The 24,567-nt window shown below is 39.1% G+C and overlaps 1 protein-coding gene across 1 annotated transcript in view; it reads right to left on the bottom strand.

Moving 5' to 3' along the window:
* DNTT (DNA nucleotidylexotransferase) overlaps nucleotides 1-20,050 on the bottom strand; it is a 32,944-nt gene extending 12,894 nt beyond the window's left edge. Inside the window, exons 1-6 of the mRNA XM_043990179.1 lie at nucleotides 19,848-20,050; nucleotides 13,391-13,565; nucleotides 10,596-10,730; nucleotides 8,034-8,204; nucleotides 6,463-6,534; nucleotides 2,242-2,365 (exon numbers count right to left, since the gene is read on the bottom strand). Coding sequence (XP_043846114.1) covers nucleotides 2,242-2,365; nucleotides 6,463-6,534; nucleotides 8,034-8,204; nucleotides 10,596-10,730; nucleotides 13,391-13,565; nucleotides 19,848-20,050 — 880 coding nt within the window. The remainder of the gene's footprint in view (nucleotides 1-2,241; nucleotides 2,366-6,462; nucleotides 6,535-8,033; nucleotides 8,205-10,595; nucleotides 10,731-13,390; nucleotides 13,566-19,847) is intronic.
* Between the last annotated feature and the right edge of the window lie 4,517 nt (nucleotides 20,051-24,567).

Raw genomic sequence — 24,567 nt, forward strand, 5'->3', positions numbered from 1 at the left:
TTCATATACACTTAATGGTTGTGAAACTTAAGACCTCCACAGTCTCTGAAGAATAGAAAATTAATATCACATAGAGGACAGAATCACAGAATTTGGGAACTGCAAGGGAACTCAGCAGCCAGTTAGCACAAAACATAAACAAAAAGAATGCCCACTATAACTTACAATGGAGGGGCAACGGGCAAGAGCACTGTGGGGCATGAGCAGGCTGCAACAAACATACCCCCAAAGCATAACTTCAAAGAACAGAAGTAAAAGATGTTATGGGGGGGGGGACAGCTAGGTGGTATAGTGGATAAAGCACCGGCCCTGGATTCAGGAGGACCTGAGTTCAAATCCAATCTCAGACCCTTGACACTTACTAGCTGTGTGACCCTGGGCGAGTCACTTAACCCTCATTGCCCTGCAAAAAAAAAAAAAAGATGTTATAGGGCAATATATAATGGGCTGGTCATGTGGCAAGGCCTAGGGATGCTCAGTAGACAGCCAGAGGTACTAGTAGTATCATCATGATGTCAGGAGCAAGTTGGGTGCATCCCCAGGAGTGAGCTTATTAGGAGGATGTAGTGGATATGGATGGGTGGTGGATTTCATCATTGGAAGGAACTTCTGAATTGATGAGATGAGTCAGTCAATAAACATTTATTAAGCACCAACTATGTGTCAAGCACTATGCTAAGCATAGTGGATAAAAAGAAAATAGAAGACAATCCCTACCCTCAAGGAGCTCTATGATACAATCCAATGGATTAGAGATCTACTAAAGTATGTTTGTAGACTAGGGATCATACTCCTTTCTTTGATTGTTGAATCTGGGTTTTTGTTGTTGTTATTATTTTTGAATTATAGTTTTAAGTATATATTGAAAAATGACTTTTAAAAAAAGATTCTACAAGCCTCACTATATCAGTCAACTATAGACAGCCTTAAAATTGAAAAGAATCTGTATTTTATCCTCTATACCTTATACGTAATGAAGACATATTCCAAGTCTTTGGGAGGGGGAGTGATATGATCACAGGCATGTTTCCATTTGTCGAAGTGAAGGCTGGTTTTCATAGAGAACAAAATGCCAAGAGGGCAGGGAAACCTTTATTTATTTATTTAATAGTATTTCTTTATTTTTAACTTTCTTTTTTTTTTCTTGAGTTCCAAATTCTCTCCCTCTTTTCTACCCCTCCTACACTGATTGAGAATGCAAGCATAAAGCAATAGCCCTGGATTCAGGAGGACCTGAGTTCAAATCTGATCTCAGACACATGACACTTACTAGCTGTGTGACCTTGGGCAAGGCACTTAACCCTCATGGCCCCACCAAAAAGAGAGAGAGAGAGAGAGAGAGAGAGAGAGAGAGAGAGAGAGAGAGAGAGAGAGAGAGAGAGAGAGAGAGAGAGAGAATGCAAGCAAATGCTATCAATTCTACATGTGAAATCATGCAAGATATAATCCCATAGGCAGGGAAACTATTGAAGGTATGAATTGCTAAGGGCTGTGCTAGGTAGCAATAGTGGGAATGAAAAAGAAGAAAGAGATGCAAGTGATTATGAAAGAGGGAACCAATGAAAAGAAAGAATCAGAGATGACTTCAAGAATTCCAGTTGACTTGTCTGGGAGTATTGTGACACTGATAGCAAAATTAGGAAACTAAGGAGGTGGACCTAGTTGTACAGAGAGTTTTGTATGTGTTGAGGCTGATGTAGCCACAGGGCTGTGCACATCTGCAGACAGAGAATGGGACCATTGTGTTGAGTTCTTTCCCTTAATGCCCATCACACTAGACTACTACTGAGAGGCAACATGGTAATTAGCGGGCTGCACCTAGAGTCAGGAAGATCTAGGTTCAGATTCCTCCTCAGATACTTATTAGCTGTGTGATCCTAGGCAGGTTTCTTAACCTCTCTGAGATTCATTTGCATCATCTATAAAATGAAAGGGTGGCACTAACTGGCTTAAATCTATGCTTCTATTGCCCCATTGACCCGTCCATCCCCCCTTTCTTGGTATTGACTTCTTTGCTTAGAATTCAATTATCATTCCAGGCTGGTCCCAGGGGCACTTCAGCAGCTGGTTACCTTCCCACTCTAGTACTAGGTAGCCATCAAAGAGGGTGAAGGAAAGACCCATTATGACAAAGGGCTCACACCCTGCTCTCTCAGACATTCCACCTTCCCTTCTTCCTCTCACCTCCAGTTAACAGCCTCAGCTTATCAGAGTGACAGTACCTGGTAGAGACTCATTTACCTGCTTTCTGCATCTTGGTCAATTTCAGGCTTTTGTCAGATCGGATTTTACTCAGTGTCCTGAAGCCCATTCGGTACCATTTGTCAGCTGTCTTTAAGCCCACTCCAAACACAGATGTAAACAGCTAAAACAGATAGGAAGGCATGAGCCACAAGGTAAATGGTTATGGAGATAATAAAATCATAGTTTCAAGTACAAGAGCCTGACTTAGAGTCAGAGGATCTGGGTTCAAATGTTGGCTCTCCCGTTTTACCACCTATGTGGCCTTATGTGAAGTGATACCTTATGTGTCACTTCATTTCTCTGGACTTCAGTTTCCTCGTCTGTAAAATGAAGGAGTTGGAATGGATAGGGAGGCAGGCAAGAAGCATTTATTAACCATTTACTGTGTGCTAGATATTGTGCTAGAAGCAGGGGACTTAAATACAAGCAAAAAGCAAGATAGTCCTGCCCTTGAGAAGCTTACATTCTAATCGGGGAAGACACATAAAAGGGAGCTGAGAAGGAAGGCCAGGGAATGGTAGTAAAGTCTGGAGAAGAAGAATTAAGAGTGGAATGAAGGGGGCAGCTAGGTGGCACAGTGGATAGAGCACCTGCCCTGGAGTCAGGAGTACGTGAGTTCAAATCCGGCCTCAGACACTTGACACTTACTAGCTGTGTGACCCTGGGCAAGTCACTTAACCCCAATTGCCTCACAAAAAAAAAAAAGAGTGGAATTAAGGATGGCCTGCCTGGGCCCCTCATCAAAATGGGAAACTCAGAAGGAATTCACTGTAGTGGACATCTGGTGTGCCTGAGTCTATTTGGGGATGCTCTGGCCCTGAGGAAGGTGCTCTGACCATGGAAAAATATGGTTGATCAATTTCCTGGAGTTAGAGATTACTCTTTCCCTGGAAAACCAAAGTAGTTAATAAACCAGATAGTGGTTAGTCAAACAGATAGCAAAGCAGACATGCCATGGACACCCAGAAAGTTGGGCATCTTGAAATTTATAACACAAGCTTCGTTATGAGTCAGATGTGTTTGCTATGTGATTAGGACCAGGTAGTGACAATAATCTCAAGTTAGAAATGTGGAATTTTTATTATTCATGTATCCCACTCTCCAAATAGCTAGCATCATCATTCCTCAAACAGCTATAACTTTTCATTCCTAAGTCTCTCCCCCCACCCCCTTCTCTTCTCTATAAAACCATTACCTTCTCCTTTGTTCAGGGAGTTGAAGTTTAGACTTCTCCCGGCCATACCTCTGTATGCTAGATCATGTGTGTGAGTAATTCTTTGACAGAGGAATATTTTCAGACCCAGTTTCATGGTGACATCACCAATAGGAGAACTAGACCCAGGGGTGGAGGAATGCCCCAGGGTGAAAAGGCAGTTCAAGTGAAGAATCAGAACGAGAGGGACGAAGGGTATGAAGGTTGGTCAGGCCCCTGCCCGAAACAGAGGCCTCTGAGTTTCCTTACAGCTTTAAAACCTATGTCATGGTGATCCTATGTCTTCTGTCCAGGATTTGTCTAAACGTATCTCCCTCATCAAAAGATAAATCTCTTTCAATGATTATTTTGTTTGTTGTTCTTGTTTTTTATCTTTTGTGCCCAGCATATTTTGTTTGGTCATTTTTAAGTCATGTCTGACTCTTGCAGACCCCATTTGGGGTTTTCTTTTCAAGGATACTGGAATGATTTTCCATTTCCTTCTCCAGCTCATTTTATACATAAAGAAACGGAGGCAAACAGGGTACAGTGACTTGCCCAGGGTCACACAACTAGTAAGAGTCTTAGGCCAGATTTGAAATCAGAAAGATGAGACTTCCTGACTCCAGGCTCCACGCTCTATATACTGTGCCACCTAGCTTCCCACCTAACACAGGAAAATGCTTAATAAATGTTTGTTAGTTGGTTGATTTAGTAGGCAATGGGATTGACCAAGGACAGGAAGTCCTCTAAAACCTTGGTGAGAATAGAAAAAAATACCTACCCAACCTCAAATTAGAACTCCCAGAGAGAGGAAAAAAAAAAGATGAGTCTATTGTGAAGAGTGTTATCTGTGATCTACAGGATCTCATTGTTTGTTTGTTTGTTTGTTTGTTTGTTTTACCAACCAGGACCCTGAGGTTAGACATTTTTTAAAGGCAGTTTTTTCCCCTCCCCAGAGGGCCATGGGTTTAGAGCTAGAAGGAAGCTTAGAAGCCATCTGTGTCAAGTCCCTCATATTGCAGATGAGGGAGCTGAGATCCAGAGAGCTGACCCGACTCCTATAAAGATCACACAGAATGCAAATGGCAGAGCAAGGATTGGAAACCAGGTTCTCTGACTGCAGGTCCCATGTTCTTTCCACTTCACCCTACCACCTTCCACCTCCAACATTGGACTTTCTGTTTGTTTGTGTAAGTCACTTGGAAATAGGGTTCCACAAACTAAAATTTCCCATATCAGGGTATGCCTGCAACAGGAATTCTTAACCTGGGGTCTATGACCTTTTTTTTTTTTAATGTTGACAATTATTTGCTACTGTTGAGTCCTTTCAGTCATGTCTGAATCTTCCTGACCCCATTTAGGATTTTCTTGGCAAAGGCACTCGAGTGGTTTGCTATTTCCTACTCAACTCATTTTAAAGATAAGGAAACTGGGGGCAGCTAGGTGGCGCAGTGGATAAAGCACCGGCCCTGGATTCAGGAGTACCTGAGTTCAAATCCAGCCTCAGACACTTGACACTTACTAGCTGTATGACCCTGGGCAAGTCACTTAACCCGAATCGCCTCACGAAGAAAACTTAAAAAAAAAAGATAAGGAAACTGAGGCAAACAGGGTAAAATGACTTGCCCAGGGTCACCCAGCTAGTTGGTATTTGAGGTGGGATTTGTTCTCAGGTCCTCCTGACCCCAGGGTCAGCATTCTATCCACCTAGATGCCTCAGTTGTATTTCAAAGTAATTTGTAAGCCTGGGGTCTGTGAACTTGTGTTTGAAAATAAATATTTTGATTCCTGCATTTCAACATAATTGGTTTTCCTTGTAATCCCATGTATTTTATTTTATGCATTTTATTCTTGGTGATACAATAGATATAGCATTGAACTTGGAGTCAGGAAGATTTGAATTCAAATAGAGGTTTAGATAGTGTGAGAACCAGGGTGCCACCCCCTGACGACAACACGTGTGACCTTTCTTAGGTTTCTAAGGTCAGACTAGTGTCCCAGAGGTTGCCTGGTGTCCCAGAAGTTGCCTCTATTCAAAGATGGCCTTTAAGTCACGTCAATCAATGGACTTGAATGAGACCAGCCAATTAGGTTGGAGCTGTATGTGGGGACCCCCCTTCTTCCTGTCTGGCAGAGGAAACTCAGGATCAGTCTCTTTCATTCGGGAACAAGCTTGTGGTGGGAGAAGAAGCAGGCCAGGATAGACAGGTTTCCTAACTTTCTGAACTTCATGTGTTCTCTCTTGGATAGCTGGGTGAAGGCAGCTTTCCCTCTCTCTTTGCTAACTCCCAATATACTTTAATAAATGCTTAAAAGCCTAAACTGTTGCCGAATTTATAAGTAAACCTTAGCTAATTCTCCCCCCCACACTGGGGGGGGGGGGAGGCAGGTAAGGACACACACATTAGATTTTTTTTGTGTGGGGCAGTGAGGGTTAAATGACTTGCCCAGGGTCACACAGCTAGTAAGTGTCAAGTGTCTGAGGTCGGATTTGAACTCAGGTCTTCCTGAATCCAGGGCTGGTGCTTTATCCACTGTGCCACCTTGCTGCCCCTACACATTAGATTTTAAACATCACAATACTTACTAGCTGTCTGACCCTGATCAAGTCATTTAACCTTTCCCTCAGTTTCCTTATCTGTAAAATGGAAATGCTAATGACACTTACCCGTCAGGGTTGTTATAAGCATAAAATGAGGTAATATTTGTATTGGTCTTTGCAAACCTTAAAGTGCTATATAAATGTTAACTATTATAAAAATATTTTTCAGAGAATGGGTCCAGAGGCATCATCAGACTGACAAAAGGGTCCATTTAACACAAAAAAAGTTAAGAAGCCCTGAAAACTGAGACCTAGATGGGTAAGAGTGAGCTGTCCAAGGTTCCATGGCTGGTCTGCAGTAGAACAAGCAGTGAATGAGCTAGTGAAGGGTGAGTGGAAGCCAGTTCTCCTGCCTTGCTATTCGCCATTCATATCATATCATGCCTTAAGCAGTTGCAAGCTGAGTAAACTGAAAACTTACTTTGAAAGACTGGTAGCGCTCATCATTTAGCACAGCTTGAACTTCCAGACTTTCTCCATCTTCAATAATCTCCTACATGAGACAGTTAAAATGTTTTGTCAGAATTAATTTCCTTATGCAATCTAAGGAACTTCTGGTTTGAAGACTTGGAAGTTCTAATTCAGTGATTGTGCTTTAATACTTCAAGGATCTGAGATTACATTAGCATCGGTACTCACCTCCGCCACACACATTCACAAGTTGAAATTGAGGAAATAGGTATTGCCAAGGATTTTTCATGGGTATTCTGAAAATCCTCATATGACTTTCTCTATTCCCTCCCCATCCCCAAGGGGCACTAACATAGTACTTAGTTTAACAATTTTTAAAATTCTGAATTTAACAAATCCCAAATAAAGTAGTACAGAAAAGAGTACATGAAAATGAGAATTCCCATTATGCAAATTAATTTTCTTTTAAAGCCTGGGAACATGAATCCCAAACCTCCATTTAAGGAGAATTAAGTTCAGACATCTTCTCATCTCTCACCTGGCTGCAGTACCTTGGGACTATTTCCACTGACTTCTCTACTTTCCCCTTTTCTCTTTCCCTCCCTCCCTCTATTGGGTACCTTCTCCTCCTCTCCCCATCTGGAAACTTTTCAGCTCCTTTTGTACATTGTCTCCCCCCATTAGATTGTATGTTCCTTGAGGACAAATACTGTATTTCTTTTTTCATATTGTATCCCTACCACTTAGCACAGTGCTTGGCACATATTAGGTGTTAATTAATATTGACAGTATTGATTTAATATCAATTATTGATTTAATATTAAATAAAATTTGTTTTATTCCATAGCAATAAATTTATTTGATATGAATTAATTATGTAATGTGAATTTATTTAACATTAAATTAAACTTATTTAATATTAATATTTAATATACTGATCATGAATATTGACCAACTGACTGATTGACTTGTGTGACAAGGACCAGGTAGTGCTAATAACTTTTTTGTGTGCATTTATTCCGATGACAAAAAGTGCTCCTCCCCCTACATATATTTATCAAATGATAGATTCTAAACTACTAATAACAGCCCACAAAAAGGACCTAGGAGCCAATGTGAGCTACTTATCTACTTCAGTATGGAGAATTTTCTCAAGAGAATTCTTTATGACCATTTTAGAACTATAGGAAACCTGAGATCATCTAGGATTATAGTTCTTGAGACAGAAGGAACATCAAAGGCCCCTGAGTTCAACCCCTTAATTTTATGAATGAGGAAAATGAGCACCAAAGAGAAAAAGTGATTTGCTGAAGTCATTCCACTAGTGAGTGGCAAACAGAAGACAAGACCTTGGAGTCTCCTGTTCTTTCCCTACAATCCATCACTGCCTTTCCTTTTCTTTCCCAGTAAGTTGGCCCCTCACCAGTTCATCCCGGCCATGGAAACAGAATCTTAGGATTCTCCCATGTGTACACATATACACATGCATGCATATACACGTGCACACATTCACACCACACATGATAGACAAATCAACTAAACATAGCCATGAAACATGAATAAAAGTCATTTCTGTGTTACCTCCATGACACTTTTAACGTCATCTCCAATCCATGGCAGTCCTTCTGTGTCTTTCATGCTGACAATAGCAAATGGAAGACATTTCAGCACAGAGGTTGCTCTCAAAAATGTCAGGCAACGACCATCATTTTCTCTGAACTCATAGTTTTTTGCCAGTATCTCAAAAGCATCCTAAAAAAAGTAAACCCAGATTTGCAAATGCTGAAGCATTTCATATGACCAAGAAAGTTCAATATTCAAGTGCCGAAAATAATAGTAACATTTATATCGGGCTTTAAGATTCACAAGTGCTTTACATTGTTTATTTTATTTGATCTTTGCAACAATCCTGTGAGGTAAGCACAATTATTATTCCCATTGTGCAGATGGAGAAACTGAGATTGATAATATTAGCTGGCATTTACAGAATGCTTTAAGATTTGCAAAGCACCTAATATATGTTCTCTCATCTGTTCCTCACAACAACCCTGTGAAGTAAATGCTACTATTGTAGCCATTTAAAAATGGGGAAACTGAGATTGATAATAGTAGTAACAGTTGTAGTAGCAGCAGCAGTAGCAGCAACAACAGAAGCAGCAGTAGCAGTGGAGGAGGAGGAGGAGGAAGAGGAGGAGAAAGAGGAGGAGGAGGAGGACTAATAACTAGTGAATAGAGCTCTGGTCTTGGAATCAGGAAGATCTGAGTTCAATTCTGTTCTCAGACATTTACTGTGTAACCCCTGGGCAAGTCACTTAATGTTTGCCTGTTTTCTTTTTTTAATTAATTAATTAATTAATTAATTAATTTTTATGGGGCAATGAAGATTAAGTGACTTGCCCAGGGTCACACAGCCAGTAAATGCCAAGTGTCTGAGGCCAGATTTGAACTCAGGTCCTCCTGAATCCAAGACTGGTGCAGTGGATAACACTGCTCAACCTAGCTGCCCCCTGCCTGTTTTCTTACCTGTAAAATGGGGTTAATAATAGCACATCCTTTTCAGGATTGTTGTGAGGATAAAATAAAATAATCTTTATAAAGCGCAGTACTTGGCATATAATAGGCCCTATATAAATGTTTCTTCCCTTCTTTTGCCTAATGATAATACCAATAAACAATAATAGCATTTACATAGCCCCTTAAGGTCCAGAAATTACTTTGAGCATGTTATTTCATATTTATCATCTCTATTTTACAGATGAGGAAACTAAGGCTGAGGGAGATTAAGTTAATTACTTAGGGTCGCACAACTAGTGCCATGAGGCAGGATTTGAACCCCAGATCTTCCCAAATCCATTTCCAGGACTCTATCCAATGAACTACCTAGTGGTCTCAAAGACGAGCACTCTATTTTCTGCACCAGAGGCAACACCTTTATTTGAAAAGGAGACTCCAGATATCTGTCAACTGGTGCTTCACAATGACTCATCCAGCTTCCTAGAGGAGAAAGTCAGAATAGGTAAACACCCCAAATCTAATGGGAGGAGGTTCATTTACTGAGGAAATCAATAAATGCATGTTAGTATACCATTGCAACAACAGGGTGACTATAGAATGCCCTTATTGATGGGCCAGGTGGCATAATGGTCTGACCTGAGTTAAGCCCTGCCTCGGATACTTACTGGTTGTATGACCCAGTGCAAATCACTTAGCCTGTCTGCCTCAGTTTCCTCATTCTGTAAAAAGGGGATATTAATAATATCCTTGGGGCAGCTAGGTGGCACAGTGGGTAAAGCACCAGCCCTGGATTCAGGAGGACCTGAGTTCAAATCCAGCCTCAGAGACTTAACACTTACTAGCTGTGTGACCCTGGGCAAATCACTTAACCCCAATTGCCTCACCAAAATAATAATAATAATAATAATAATAATAATAATAATAATAATATCCTCGACCTCCCCTGGCTGTTGTGAGGACAAAATGAAATAATGTTTGTAACATGCTTTGCAAACCCTATATAAATGCTACCTATTATTATTACTATTATTAATTCTATCTGCTTAAGGAACTTCCTAAATGGGAATTTCGTTTACTAGTACAAGATTGGAGTCTATTTATGATTTAGTAAATAAGTCTGAGAGAGTTTCTTGAAGTATATAGAAGTTAAGGAACTTGTGTGAGGTTATATGACTAGTAAGTGTCAGAGTCAATATCTGAACCCAAGTCTTCCCAATTCCAGGTCCAGGTGTAGTCCATCAATAAGTCAGTAAACAACCATTAACTGACTGCTTACTATGTGCCAGACACTGTGCTAAGTGTTGAATGGTACTCATTCCCACATTTACATTAGCTTTATACAGCACTAGTCATAGAAAGTAGTGGGCCGTTAATTATCTGATCAGTACTATGGATAATTTTCAAAGGGTATTATCCAAAAACTAGTTTTACAACCTTTCCTATTTGAGGGAAGGGAAACTGCTGAAACATATCAGAAGGAAGACCAATGAGAATGTGGTTCATGGGTGGAATGGACACCCAAGATGCCCTAGAAAAATCTATAATCTGATCAATTTGCTTGTGGATAAATGGAAATGGACTGTAATGTGTTCATTTTCTATAGACATTGCTTTATATCAACTACTTTACCGTAAACCTTTGGTTATGGTTGCTTAAAGTTGTCCGTCTTTGGCAAGCATACTGGGAGATGGCTTTCACTGCAGGTGGTAGAATCTTCAAAGTGCCTGCAGTTGGGTCTGGATTAGCCAAACTAACCCTGTTCTTCTAGACAAGAAAGCAGAAAGTGAGTGTCAATCACTTTTTCTTTTTCTTTTTCTTTCTTTTTTTTTTGTGAGGCAATTGGGGTTAATTTGAACTCAGGTCCTCCTGAGTCCAGAGCTGGTGCTTTATCCACTGTGCCACCTAGCTGCCCCGTCAATTACTTTTTGTTCTGGAACCCACAGTGATTTCAGCAGAAAATATTTAATCAAAATGGCACCAAGTTTTTATGTATTCAGAAGAAAGACTGTTTAATTGAATATTTTCAATTTAATGTAAGTATATTTTAAATCATAGACTCTTAGAGCCAGAGGAATCTTAGTGATCATCTAATCCAACTCCCTGTTATCCCAGACAAGGAGGCAAGACAATACACCCATGGTAGCAAGAGGACAGAAGCTGCTGCCTTAATGAACATATTCATTTTTCTTCCACTCTGAGGTTGTTTGGAAGCAGTAGATAAAAGCAAGAAGACCTACAATATCAGGGCTAGGGCTTCTAGGCTGGCCTATCACACAGTAATGGCAAAGCAGTGTATACAAGGCTGGGAAAGAGAGAGAGACAGACAGACAGACAGAGAGAAGAGAGAGACAGAGAGAGAGAAGAGGCAGAAGGGGGAGAGGGAGAGGAATAGGGAGAGAGAGAGTAACAGGTGAAATCTGTTAAAGCATAAAGCTTTAGGGGTTTGGTATGTTGGATATGAAGACTTAGGTACAAATCCCACCACAGACATTAGCTGTGTAGTCCAGGACAAGTCAATTACTTTTACTGAGCCTAGGTTCCCTGAGGGAGTTGGACTCAATGACCTTTAAGGTTCCTTTTAGCCCTAAATTTGACTAAATCCATTCTGGGATATTCCCCACTTGCTCTCACATGCCTAGGATGGGCTCCTCAGGGGATGGCTTTGACCTCAGTTGGGAGATATCCATTCCTAAATCTATAGCACATGGACCCCTAGCACTGTGTTTCCTTTTTACAGTCAACCAGTAAATACAAATAACTCTTGAGAAAGGTATCTACTAAAATAGTACAGAGGAACAGCAGCCATAGATCATTTCTCCTGAAAAACCTGGAATGTACTCTCCAACAAATATCCATCAGAAGAGTGGGTAAAAACTTCCAGGACAATGATAGTCACACATGGAGAGAACACATATCGCCAAGGCAACTTATAATACCAGTGCCATAGAGCCTTGTTGTCCTTTCTTTCCTAGTGGAGTCCTCAGGAAGTTCACCTCTCAATTGCCAGGGCTATTTTCCTCTTGAATATTTGCCATATCTCTTTTCGGCTTCCAGGTGCTACCCTATTCAAAGCCTCTTCTAGCCCTGAGTGACTACATCTCTGCATCCACTGTCTTCCTCAATTGTGCCTAGAACTCTCTTGAATAGATTCTCCAACTAGATGCAGTTTCTCCTTCTGAGTAATTAGTTCTATTAATAAGTACTAGTAAATGTGGATGGAGAATAGAGAAAACCTCCTTCTCATCTCCCTGTATCCCCACTACCCCATCACCAAGAAGTGAAGAGCTGGGTTTTTCATCAACTGCTGACTCTCTCTTCAACTTCCAAGACTTCTAAACTCATGGATAGTTTCCAGGGCTTATATATTTACAACCCTACAAAGGGACACTATATTGTTCAATCAAACAATGAATCAACAAGAATTTACTAAGGGTTATATATATAATATATGCGCGTGTATATATATATATATATATGTATGTGTGTGTATACATATATCTATATCAGGCACTTGCTAAATACTACAGTGCAAGTACAAACAGTGAGACAATCTCTACTTGAAAAGTGCTTCCATTTTAATGAGGGAGACAACAAGTGTGTATATAAATATAGACAGTATAGATATAAAGGGAATAAATACAAATATGTATGAAGTATCTAAATATGTTACTTTAGAAGGTAGGGCACTAGCATTTGGGGATCAGGGAACACTTCATATAGAAGATGGTGCTTGAGCTGTGCCTTAAAAGATTAAAAGGACTCAATCAGGTGTATCTAAGTAAGAATGGGTTATGAATTTTAGGCATGTGGTACAGCTAGAGTCATGGATAAGGGAGATAAGTTGTCTGGTGAGATCATTGTTTGCCATTCCTCCCTAATGAGTCATTTATAGGATTTGTTCACACTTCATAAAGGCATCATCTGATGTTATTGCTTATATTCTGGGCTTTTCAAGGGTCAACTCCTTTCCAATCTTCTGAATATGAAGAGTTGGATTAGATTATCTCCAATGTCTCTCTAAGGATAGTCCTAGCAAGGAGTCTGCTTGTCTGTAGTCAGAGCCTAGCTAAGTATGAAAAAGTCTTATGACTAGAGGTAATGGTCACCGAGCAGCAAAGATTTTCACCATAGCAGTATAGCAATTTGAGTTGTTGGAGGGAGTATCCAGACCATTAAAATCAAGGATCTTGGGAAATATTAAAGTAAGAAGCAACTTATTTATCACTTGTTCTTTTTGTTTGTTTTTAAGGGGCAGCGAGGGTTAAGTGACTTGCCCAAGGTCACACAGCTAGTGTCAAGTGTCTGAGGCTGAATTCAAACTCAGGTCCTCCTGAATCCAGGGCTGGTGCTTTATCCACTGCACCACCTAGCTGTCCCTCTGGAAATATTCTTAAGTTAATGAAAACTATTTCTATCTAACTTACCATGAGCAGGTATTTTCCTTTTGTGTCTACTGGTTTTCCAGCTTTCATGCATTCAATCAGCCAAGAGACATCAAGGAGCTCAAACTGTGTTGTCATTTCCATTTTATGTGCCTTGAGCCATGCCAGGACATCTGAGCCAGAATTGTTTTCTGCCACAATGTGAGTCACTGAATTGCTGTAGAATAGATGACAAAGCAGTGAATGGTGATGTTGTTGTTGTTATTGTTTAATTAGTGGGGGCCCCTTTTATTGCACCATTAGAGGACAAGAATAGTGCTTTGGAATGCAGACTTTCCTGGAGAAGAGCTGCATGCTTGAGATGCCACCATGAAATACATGGGGTCCAAAGCCATATACAAGGATTGTTTACTGATAAGGCCCTTTTTTATAGTAGTAGAATAGAAGAGGTGCCAGAGAGAGCTAAAAATCACATCATTTTCAGATCTTCTACAAACAGTAATTTCATTATTGACACTTTTAGATATGAAATCCTTATCCAATGACCAATGAATAGATATAGTACTAGAGGAATGATATAAAGTTCTACTATATGAACAAACAAACAAGCAAACAAATAAATAAATGATATAAAGAAAGTTCTGCTATAATGGAACCAGACATTTCACCTAAATGGTTCAGATGGTTCAGAAGTTCTCATTAGAGTTACAAAAAAAAAAAGTGTTGGTAAAGTTTTTTTTACATGAATCTGAAGCCATTTCATGATACACTTAGTCAATCTCATTTTGCAAATGAACAAAAAAGATAAATGTGAAAGCGATTAGCTTGTTAACTTATGAATCAGCATCTTTTACAGAGGAAGAGAAGGTAAAAATAGAGGAATTCTATTAACAACTCAACAAGACCCTCTATATTAAATCAATATATATTCTAATATTTGGTAACTTCAATGTTAATGTGTGAGCATAAGGGAGTATGTTGGAAAACATGGTTCAGGAGTATAAAATGGGAGAGAGAGAAAAGGCTTATAGACCATATATGTATATATGTCTATGCACACATGTATACATGTATATATACACATGTGTGTATGTATTGTATATATGTCATGAATACTTGAGAAGAGAATAGGAAGGCATTGGACATAGTCAGTACAAAGTGACACTACCAAAAATGAAACTGATTACATTTTAACAAATAGGAAATTAATGCTTACTGATGTGGAACCATTTTCTTTCTTTTCTTTTCTTTTTAACTATTTCTATATTTAATTTTTCCAATTACATGTAAAAAAGTTAACATTCTTTTTAAAAAATTTGAATTCTAAATTCTTTCCTTCCTTCTCCTCCTTGTCCTTGAGAAGGCAACTTGATATAGATTATAAATTGTAGTCATCCAAAAAAAAAAACCCAAGAAAAATCAATAGACTCCATCAGTTCTTTCTTTGGGGTGGGTATTGTTTTTCACCATAAGTCCTTCAGAATTATCTTGGGTCATTGTATTGCCGAGAATAGCTAAATTACTCACAGGTGATCATCATACAATATTGCTGCTACTGTATATAATATTCTCCTGGTTCTGCTCACTTCACTTTTCATCAGTTCATATGTTTTCCCAGGCTTAAAAAAAAACATCCTGCTTGTCATAGCATAGAAATATTCCATCATAATCATATACCACAATTGTTCAGTCATTCCCCAGTTGATAGGATCCCCTCAATTTCCAGTCTTTGATACCACAAAAAGGTGCTACAAATATTTTTGTACATATAGGTCCTTTCTCCCTCTTTTTTCCCTGTCTTCTTGAAATATAGACCTAATAGTGGTATTTCTGAGTCACAGGGTATGTACAGTTTGATAGCCCTTTGGACATGTGGGAACCATTTCCAAATGAACTCTCTGTACATAAAGTTAAAAGAAAGGTGAAAATCTATACTAAATTTGAAGATACAGTATACAAATGAGAAGATGTTGTTGTAATTGAGAATAATCCAAACTGACCTATTTTAAAAAGCTTTTGACAGTAGAAATGGGAAACATAAAATAGGAGACATCAACCCAGATTCTCACTATTCCTAGAGAAGTTTACATTAAATCGATCTCCATAGGACAATTTTAAAAGTCTAGAAGCCACATGAACCAACAAACATTTCATCACCTTGTTAATCAAAGAAACTTGGCAGCCAACAGCACTATTGATCAATGATATAGCCTCACTTATACAATCTTCCAGAAGATGATGATGGAATATTATTAGTAGTATTGCCTCATAAAACATTTTTAAAAGCAATAGGATAATGGAAGGAAAGAAAATTTTATAGAAAGTTAAGCAGATGGGTAAGCCTCAATACCATCCCAAAATCATTTAAAGAAAAAACAAAAGTAGGAAAACAACAAACAAAAAAAAAAGACATGAACTTTTATAGAAAAGAAAAATGAGACCCAGAGAAGTAACTTGTCCAAGGTTCCACAGTAAATGCATGGCAACCAGGATTTGATCTAAATCCCATATTTTTCCACTGTAGCACACCCTAAATCTTAGCTCTGCCATTTAGGACCTATATGACTATGGACAAGTCACTTTCCTACTCATTGAGCCACATTTTCCTCATCTATACAATAAGAGATCTGGGGAGCAGCTAGGTGGCCCAGTGGATAAAGCACCATCCCTGGATTCAGTAAGACCCGAGTTCAAATGTGACCTCAGCCACTTGACAGGTATTAGCTGTGTGACCTTGGGCAAGTCACTTAACCCTCATTGCCCGCCCCCCCCCAAAAAAGAGATCTGGACTAAATGATCTCTGACATCCCTTTCCTTTCTTCATCTTCAATCCACCAAATGAACAATCTGTTCTTTATCACCATAAAGGCCCATTCTCACCAGTCCTGATTAGACTATGGTGAAAGGTCTATGTAAGAAAATTCAGTTTGAGAATGCTGACTTCTATTTCCGGTAGCTGATCTGTGTTTATTTTTGCTTTTATATAAAACATGTATTAGATGTACTTGTTCCACTGTGTGAGTCTGGGAACTTTGCCAGAATAAAATGCTCAGCTGCACTTGACTTGCCGCTGTGCATCAGCTTCCTCTCGCCTGTGCAGCTGGGCTGGGTTCTTAGCTTGCGCACACACACACACACACACACACTCCCAACCCCCAGGCAAAGATGCTGCTCTTTGGGCAGCAGGAAAAGCTTGTTCTGTGTCAGTGAGCTATAGATTCATTCTAAACAAGGACTCCATTGTGAAAGAAGCTTTCTATTTCTTTGTCTCAGTGTCCATCCTTAATTTCTCAGGAAGTTTAGAGAATATAGGATAAATATTTTCATGTGTGTACATTTTTTTTCAAAAACAAAAACAAGCTACAGTTTGGGATAAAGGGCAGGTAGTTTGTTTTTAAATTTCAGATGTACCCATAAAGAGGATGTCTGGCATAATGGATAAAGTAATAGAAATGGAAAACCTGGGTTTGCCTCCCACTTAAGACACTTACTAGCTGTATGACCCTGGGCAAGTCACTTATTTGCTAAGAATTTGCTAAGTTTCTTCACTTTCAAATTGGGCAAATAATAGCGCCTACTTTGAAGTGTTGTAAGGATGAAATGACATTGTGTTTGTTTATGTATACACACATATATGAATATATGTACATATATGTTTGCAAGCTTTAAATCACCACACAAATGTCAACTATCATTATTTAATAAGATTACAAAATTATTCTCCATTATATATAGTGCCAGACACAGTTGATATTTTGGTGGTTGTCTTTTTTGTTGTTGTTGTTTTTCTGAATTCTGAAGGGATATATTTGGAAACAGAAATGATGTAAAAATAAATTGTAAAAAAAGGATAAAAGCCAAAACAATTTTAAACATCATTTCTTTGTCTTTCAATTTCTCCTTCTGTCTCTCTCTGTCTTTCTCTTTATTGCTTTGTCTCCATCTCTCTCCATCTCTCTCTCTCTCTCTCTCTCTCTCTCTCTCTCTCTCTCTCTCTCTCTCTGTGTGTGTCTCCATCTGGCTGTCTATTTCTTTCTGTCTCATAGAAAGTCATTAAATTTCAGCCCTAGAAAGGATCTTAAAAATGACCCAGTGGCTGCCTCATTTTACCAAAGCATCCATAATCTAAAATCCCAAAGAGAGGTGAGTAACTAACAGAAAATGACACAGCTGTTAGATTCAGTATTTCCAAACCAAACTCAAGAACAGCCCAATGATGCAGCAAATCTTATAGCAATAAAATGGAATTTGATTTTGCTATCATTTTCCTGTAAACATTTTAAACAAGACTAGGTTTTATCCATACTGAATGTTTTAGATCAAGGGTTGAAAGGATCCCTGACCTGTAGTAAAAACAAATAAACAAAAAACAAATATATATATGTGTGTATATACATATATATACATATATACATGATATACAAAATATATAATATTATTATTGTATATACATATACACATAATATATAAAATATATAATATTATTATGTATATATACATATATACATAATATATAAAATATATAATATTGTTATTATATATACATATACACACACAATAATAATTGACAGTAGAAAAATAGCAACTGGGTGTTTCACACTAAATTTTTTTTTTTTTTTTAGTGAGGCAATTGGGGTTAAGTGACTTGCCCAGGGTCACACAGCTAGTAAGTGTGTGTTAAGTGTCTGAGGCCGGATTTGAACTCAGGTACTCCTGACTCCAGGGCCGGTGCTCTATCCACTGAGCCACCTAGCTGCCCCCACACTAAATTTTAAAAGATCAAATTGGAGTTTTCTTGAAAGAGAGAAATGGAAAATGTTCGATTTGCCTCCTTTCAAAATTAAAGGCAGAGATAATGCCATGTAATTCAATAAGCACAATAAATATTTATTTTAAAATACTAGCCATTATAATGAGTAAGGGGAAAAAAGGGAAAGGGGGAAAGGCAAAGAAAAACAAGAGAGGGAGATCAACATAAGGGAAGAAAAGAAACCATGACAAGCAAAGTGATGAAGATGAGAAAGAAAGGAAAATACAAAAGGAGAATCACAAGCCTCTGTGGTGAATGTTTCAGTATATGATATATTCTCTTCATCTTGTACTCTTCACTTTGGACATTAGACTAAATTATTATCAGTTATCACAAAAATATTTATTCTCAAGAATTTAGGCAGTCCTGTATTTGTTGGGAAATTTCCTGTTGAGTTTCCCTTTCAAACTTTTAAAAAATAACACTATTCTGAGAGAATTCAAAAATGTCTATGTGTGTGAATGTATTGGTATATGTGTTTGTATGTGTGTGTAAGTGATGATGATTCAGGTTCTATACATATAAACTAAGTTTGGAACACCTTTTATCAATACTTTAACATTCAACATCTGTCAGGTTGCCTTATCTTTGTTCATTCCACAAATTCCAAAGTTCTTACTTGTAATCAGGATTTATTTCTCTTTTTGGATCCTTTATCACCCCTCTCCCCCTGCCCCCAGTTAAATTGAGCCGTATGGTCTGATTGTATACTAGTAGACATAATATATGCCAGAAGGCCTTTAAAGTATGATGTGTAATGTTTGGAGATATACCTATCTACCTGCTGCCAATGATTGCCCATTTATCCTACCTCCCTAGGCTCTGATTTCAGCACATTTGCGAGTGTGATCCATTATGCCTGTGTTTGGTACGGACTGAGTAGTGAACCATGGGTTCTCTTTCTCAGTTTGCTACTCACTAGTTATGCAACCTTGACCAAGTCTCAACACCTCTTTAAGGCCTTAGCTTTCTCCTCTGTAAAGTGAATGGGCACTAGATAACCCTTTTCTTTTTCTTTTCTAGCAATTCCATCCAATGGTCCCCGTGGATTCTACTGAGGATCCCCACAAGGATCATACTGCAGAGAAACTTTCTTCTCTTGATGGCTTTCACCCACTAGAGGCAGTGTATAAGCAGATTGGATGCACCTGTCAGTCATGCCAGTCTCTGCCAGTGAAGCCACACTCTCACACAAGAGCCAAGGTGAAAGAAAAACAGGAAGACCAGGCTTCTGGGTTAAAGTGGTTGAAACCCTGTGCTATGAGTTGGGGAAAATGCAGAGAAATTTATGGATTTATGTCGAAAATAAAATTAAGCATAAAAAGATCCCATCACTTTCTCCACATTCCAATCACTGTTTAGCTGTTACCCCCTCCCACTTCACCCTTCACCAGAGTGCAAAGCCAAAGAATTCTAAGTTTTTACTGCTTTCCAGAGCAAACCTAATTTCTTTTGATTCATTTATCATGCATCTTAGAAAAGTTCATGAAAAGTAAATGATCATTTATTTATAAATTAAGTTTTAGTCCAGGATGTATGTGTGTATGTGTGTCTCTGTAACCTGCTGATGTGATGAGGATGAAGGGTAGTTCCATCTTCGCTTGCTAAGTAGACCTTTAAATAAGTTGGGTTCCTTTTAAAAAAAAATATCAATCACAGTTTAAAAAAATGAAATAAGTAGTGTCCTACCTCAATTCATTTTCAACTCTGAAACCTTTCTTTCGAGCCAGATCCATCAGGAATGTTCTCCGGGTTGCCCCCATTTTCTTCTCCAAAATAAAAAGGACTAATTCATGAAATTTAATTTCATAAGTAGTGGGGGAAATAAAAGCATTCATCTTTTTTTGTCTTTTCTTCTCAGGGTCTGAGTTGGTGGTCCTGATCCTATGCATGTTGGGAGCTGTGGCTTCTGGCTGTAACCCCAACTCAAATCTCCAACTGTGAGCACAGAATGTTGAGTTTTTCTGGTTACCAGGAACTTTGATGTCATCTTGCTGCCTTCCTTCTGAAGGCAGAAACAAAGCCTTTGTAGGCTCTATTTTCAACTAGCATTTATTGAATGAATGAATGAATGAATGAATGAATGAATGAAATCCTACTGAAAAAGAAGCAGGGAATGTTTCACCTTCATTGCATAGTGCATTCTTCCTCCTACCCTATCAAACCAGACATCACTTGTAACAAAGAATAAAAAAAGAAAGAGGAAAAGAATAAGTTTGTCAAAACTAATTGATACATTGACCAAATCTGACAGTATATGTAATGTTCTATACCCATAATCCCCCACTTCTGCAAAGAGAAGGGAATTAGGGAATTTTCATGTAACTTGCAAGTTCTTTTTTGGAGTATAATTGTCATAACAACATTTAAGAATTTCACCTTGCAATTCGGTTCAGATAGCCCCATATTTATTAAGCATTAGTTATGTAAGCATTTCTGAGTATATAAAAACAAAAACCATACCAGTCCCTGACCTCAAGTTGCTTACTGATAAATACATTCAATGTAATTTGAGGAGAAAACACTAACAATTGGTGGGATCGGGAAAGGAATTAGATTGGAGATGGCAGCCAGATTGAGACTAGAGAAAAAAGAATTCCATGAGGAAGAAGTAAGGAGGAAGTACATGCTAGGCATGAGAGAAAGCCAGTTTGGGGCCACAAAGATGGGATGTGGAATAATGAGTTGGGAAATAGCTTGTATAACCAGTGTAGAATACAAAGTGGGAAAGAGAATAATAAGAAATATGTCTGGAAAGATAGATGGGAGCTAAGCTCATGGAGGGCTTTAAATCAGCTATAGAGCTTCCATTTTGGTTACAGGAAGGAGGGAACTACTGGGAATTTTTGAGCATGGGCATGAAATAGATTTGGGAATTAAAAATGTTATTCTAACACTTATGTGCTCCATTTTGAATATATTTTGTTTAAAATACCACTTGAGGGGACAGCTAGGTGGCACAGTGGATAGAGCACCGGCCCTAAATTCAGGAGGACCTGAGTTCAAATCCAACCTTGGACACTTGACACTTACTAGCTATGTAACCCTGGGCAAGTCACTTAACCCCCATTGCCCCACCAAAAAAAAAATACCAATTGATACAAATACAAAAGTGAGATAGTTGCTACCCCAAAGTTTTTTACATCATATTGGGGGGGGGGTTGCATAAATAAATATAGGATATATATGGAATCAGTTGCTGACACTGGAAACTTAGCAGGCTGAGCTATCAATCATCTCTTGGGCCAGAACACCTATTGATCATGCTGAAAAGGATTGAGAAGCTGGAAGCAAAAAAAGCAGGAAGACTGTTATAATAGTCCACTTGAAAGGTGACAGTGCAAATAGGTGACACAGTGTATAGAATGCTAAACCTGGAGTCAAAAAGACTCATTTTCCTGAGTTTAAATCTGGTCTCAGAAAATTACTATCTGAGTGACCCTGGGCAAGCCACTTAATCCTGTTAGCCTCAGTTTCTTCATCTGTAAAATAAGCTGGAAAAAGAAATGGCAAACCACTCCAGTATCTTTGCCAAGAAAACCCCATGGACAGTATGGTTCATGAAATCATGAAGAGTCAAACAATACTGAACAATAACAATGTGCAAAGTACTAGGCTAAGAGATTGGGATACAAATAGAAAAGTAAGAGTCCCTAGTCTCAAGAAGTTTACATTCTAATGAGGAAAATAATGTATATAGAAGGTTTCAGCTGTGAAGAGGAAAAAGTCCCATGGTCCTTAGGACACAGTGGCAAAGCAGATGTTAATGCCTCTTCAACGTCATTTCCACTGAAAAAAAAATAAACAGATAATTTTCTGATGCTGAACCATTTGACAGTGCCAAGAACTTTGGTAGGAAGAACTTTCTTTTCTGGGTCTTCAGTAGCTGCTCCTGCAAGAGCAGTTGTCAGACTCCATCTCCACAGGGTTGATTCTCAGGATAAAGGCTGCTGGCACTGGACTGGAAGCGTGGCTGTTCCCAGGGCTCCTGAGTTCAAGACCCTGTGCTTTCTCCAATAAAAGTTGAGAGGAGATGGTGGTCAAGATGGTAGTGGTTTTTTTGACTTATCTAGCACATCCTGCCTCCTGTCTCTCTCACAGGGTACCTTGTCTTGCCGCTTTAGCTAGGTTGGCACACTTTGCCCTGTGGGTAGCAGTTGGTTGGCAGCTGGTGGGGATGGTTGACCCATTTTGTGGTGGTTCAAGTCATCCACATTGCTTGTGTAAAGTCAAAGCAAATTGGTCACCATTGAGGACCATTTGTGCTTGATAATTGGGTCATAGAATCAGCCTATCATCTACAGACTCAGTGGCATTAATATTTATTTATTTTTTAACCCCATAGGTGCCATTTTCCATTCTTAATGCACTTTCTTTGAAAAGCACAAGTTGGCTGTGTCCCTTTTGCAGTTGTGGAAACTAAGACTCAACTGACTTGTCCAAAGACATATGACTATTAAAACTTGACCCAGGGGCAGCTAGGTGGTACAGTGGACAAAGGACCGGCCCTGGAGTCAGGAAGATCTGAGTTCAAATCTGGCCTAAGAGACTTGACACTTGCTAGCTGTGTGACCCTGGGCAAGTCACTTAACCCCAATTGCCTCACAAAAATAAAACAAAACAAAACAAAAAAACTCAACCCAGGTCTTTTGACTCTGGTTTCAGTGTTCTCTTCATTAAAACATGTAGCCTGGGGGCGGAGCCAAGATGGCAGAGTTAAGGCAGTGAGCTCTTGAACTCATAACACGATCACTCCAAAAAACATCCAAATAATGCAATAGGACAATTCCCGGAGCAGCAAAATCCACAGAAGAATGTGCTGAAATTATCTTCCAACCAGGGACAGTTTGGAAGGTCAGAAGGAGGGAGCTCCTATGTGGAGACAGGAGTGGAACCCAACCCTGTAGTCACCCTGACACAGATCCAGCCCCAGGAAGGCCTCACCAGAGAAAGAGACCCCTACAGCCTCTGAATTAGCTACCGTGCCAGTGTTGTCTGGAACTATGCTCACAATCTGGTGAGAGGGCTGAGCCTTTGGCAGGGGGGAGATTACAGAGGTCTATGCTGGTGTTGAGGCAGAACTTGGGTTTTCACCCCTTCTGGGAACCAGGAGGTAGGCTTGAGTAGCAGTGGCCCAGGTGGGGAAGGGGCACAGGCTCATCAGAGTTGACAACCACAACACACAAAGCTGGTTGATTAGCAAGTTGGTCTGGGGTCATCTACGGACCAGGGAACAGGCCAGGTGAGTGAAGAACCTGCTCCTCCTTAAATCATACCACCTGGGACCTTCTGAAGCTTGGGATTGCTGCCTGGAAACAGTGACCCACTTTAAGGAGCTAAAAGTCAAGTAAAAGAAAGGCAAGATGAGCAGACAGAGAAAGGTGAGGACCATAGAAAGTTTTTTTAGTGACAAGGAAGTTCGAGGGGTGCCCTCAGAGGAAGATGTCAATGTTAGGGCCCCTATAGCTAAAGCTTCCAAGAAAAATCTGAATTGGTCTCAGGCCAAGGAGGATCTCAAAAAGGACTTTGAAGGTAAAGTTAGAGAGGTAGAGGAAAAAATGGAAAGAGAAATGAGGGTGATTCAGGAAAGACATGAGAAAAAAGTCAACAGCTTGAAAAGTCAAATTGGCCAAATGGAAAAGGAGGTATAAAAGCTCTCTGACAAAAATAATTGCCTAAGAATTCGGATTGAACAAATAGAAGCTAATGACTTTATGAGAAACCAAGACACAACAAAGCAAATCCAAACAAATAAAAAAATAGAGGACAATGTGAAATATCTTCTTGGAAAAACTGCTGACCTGCAAAATAGGTCCAGGAGAGATAATTTGAAAATATGTAGCCTTATGTGTGTTTTGTATGTTTCCTTGTGTTAACAAATACAGGGGGTGCCTCTTTGTTCTCCATGGCAGATACCCAGGGAAAATTAATTTGTCTGTGTAGGTACATAGCATCATAATTGGGTCAATTAAAACATGGCAGGAATTTGTCTATGGGGATGATCAGCCCCAGCCATTCATGTTTAACATGGGCCTGAGAGTATTTTCTGAGATATTTCCTTTCTCCCAACTAGAGAATGATAGTTGGGGAAAGAGTACCATAACTAAAATCACCTTCTCCTTAACAGGTTCTTAACTTTTTCTGTGTTTTGGCCTCCTTTGGAAGTCTGGTGAAGGGTATAGGCCCCTTCATAGAAGAATGTTTTAAAAGGAGGGAAGGGAAGGGGGAAAAAGCAAAAAAAAATTTTTTTTACATGATAACTTTATCATGTAAATAGCAAGTTGTACATAATAGATCTGCTGTTTCATGTGTAATCATCTTTTTTATTATACTTTGTTATGGAAATGCTTATTTCATAAATAATAAATCATTCAATGAATGAATGAATGAATAAATAAATAAATAAGCG

The sequence above is a fragment of the Dromiciops gliroides genome, chromosome 2 (genome assembly GCF_019393635.1).
Source record: "Dromiciops gliroides isolate mDroGli1 chromosome 2, mDroGli1.pri, whole genome shotgun sequence".
In the NCBI taxonomy this organism is placed as follows: Eukaryota; Metazoa; Chordata; class Mammalia; order Microbiotheria; family Microbiotheriidae; genus Dromiciops; species Dromiciops gliroides.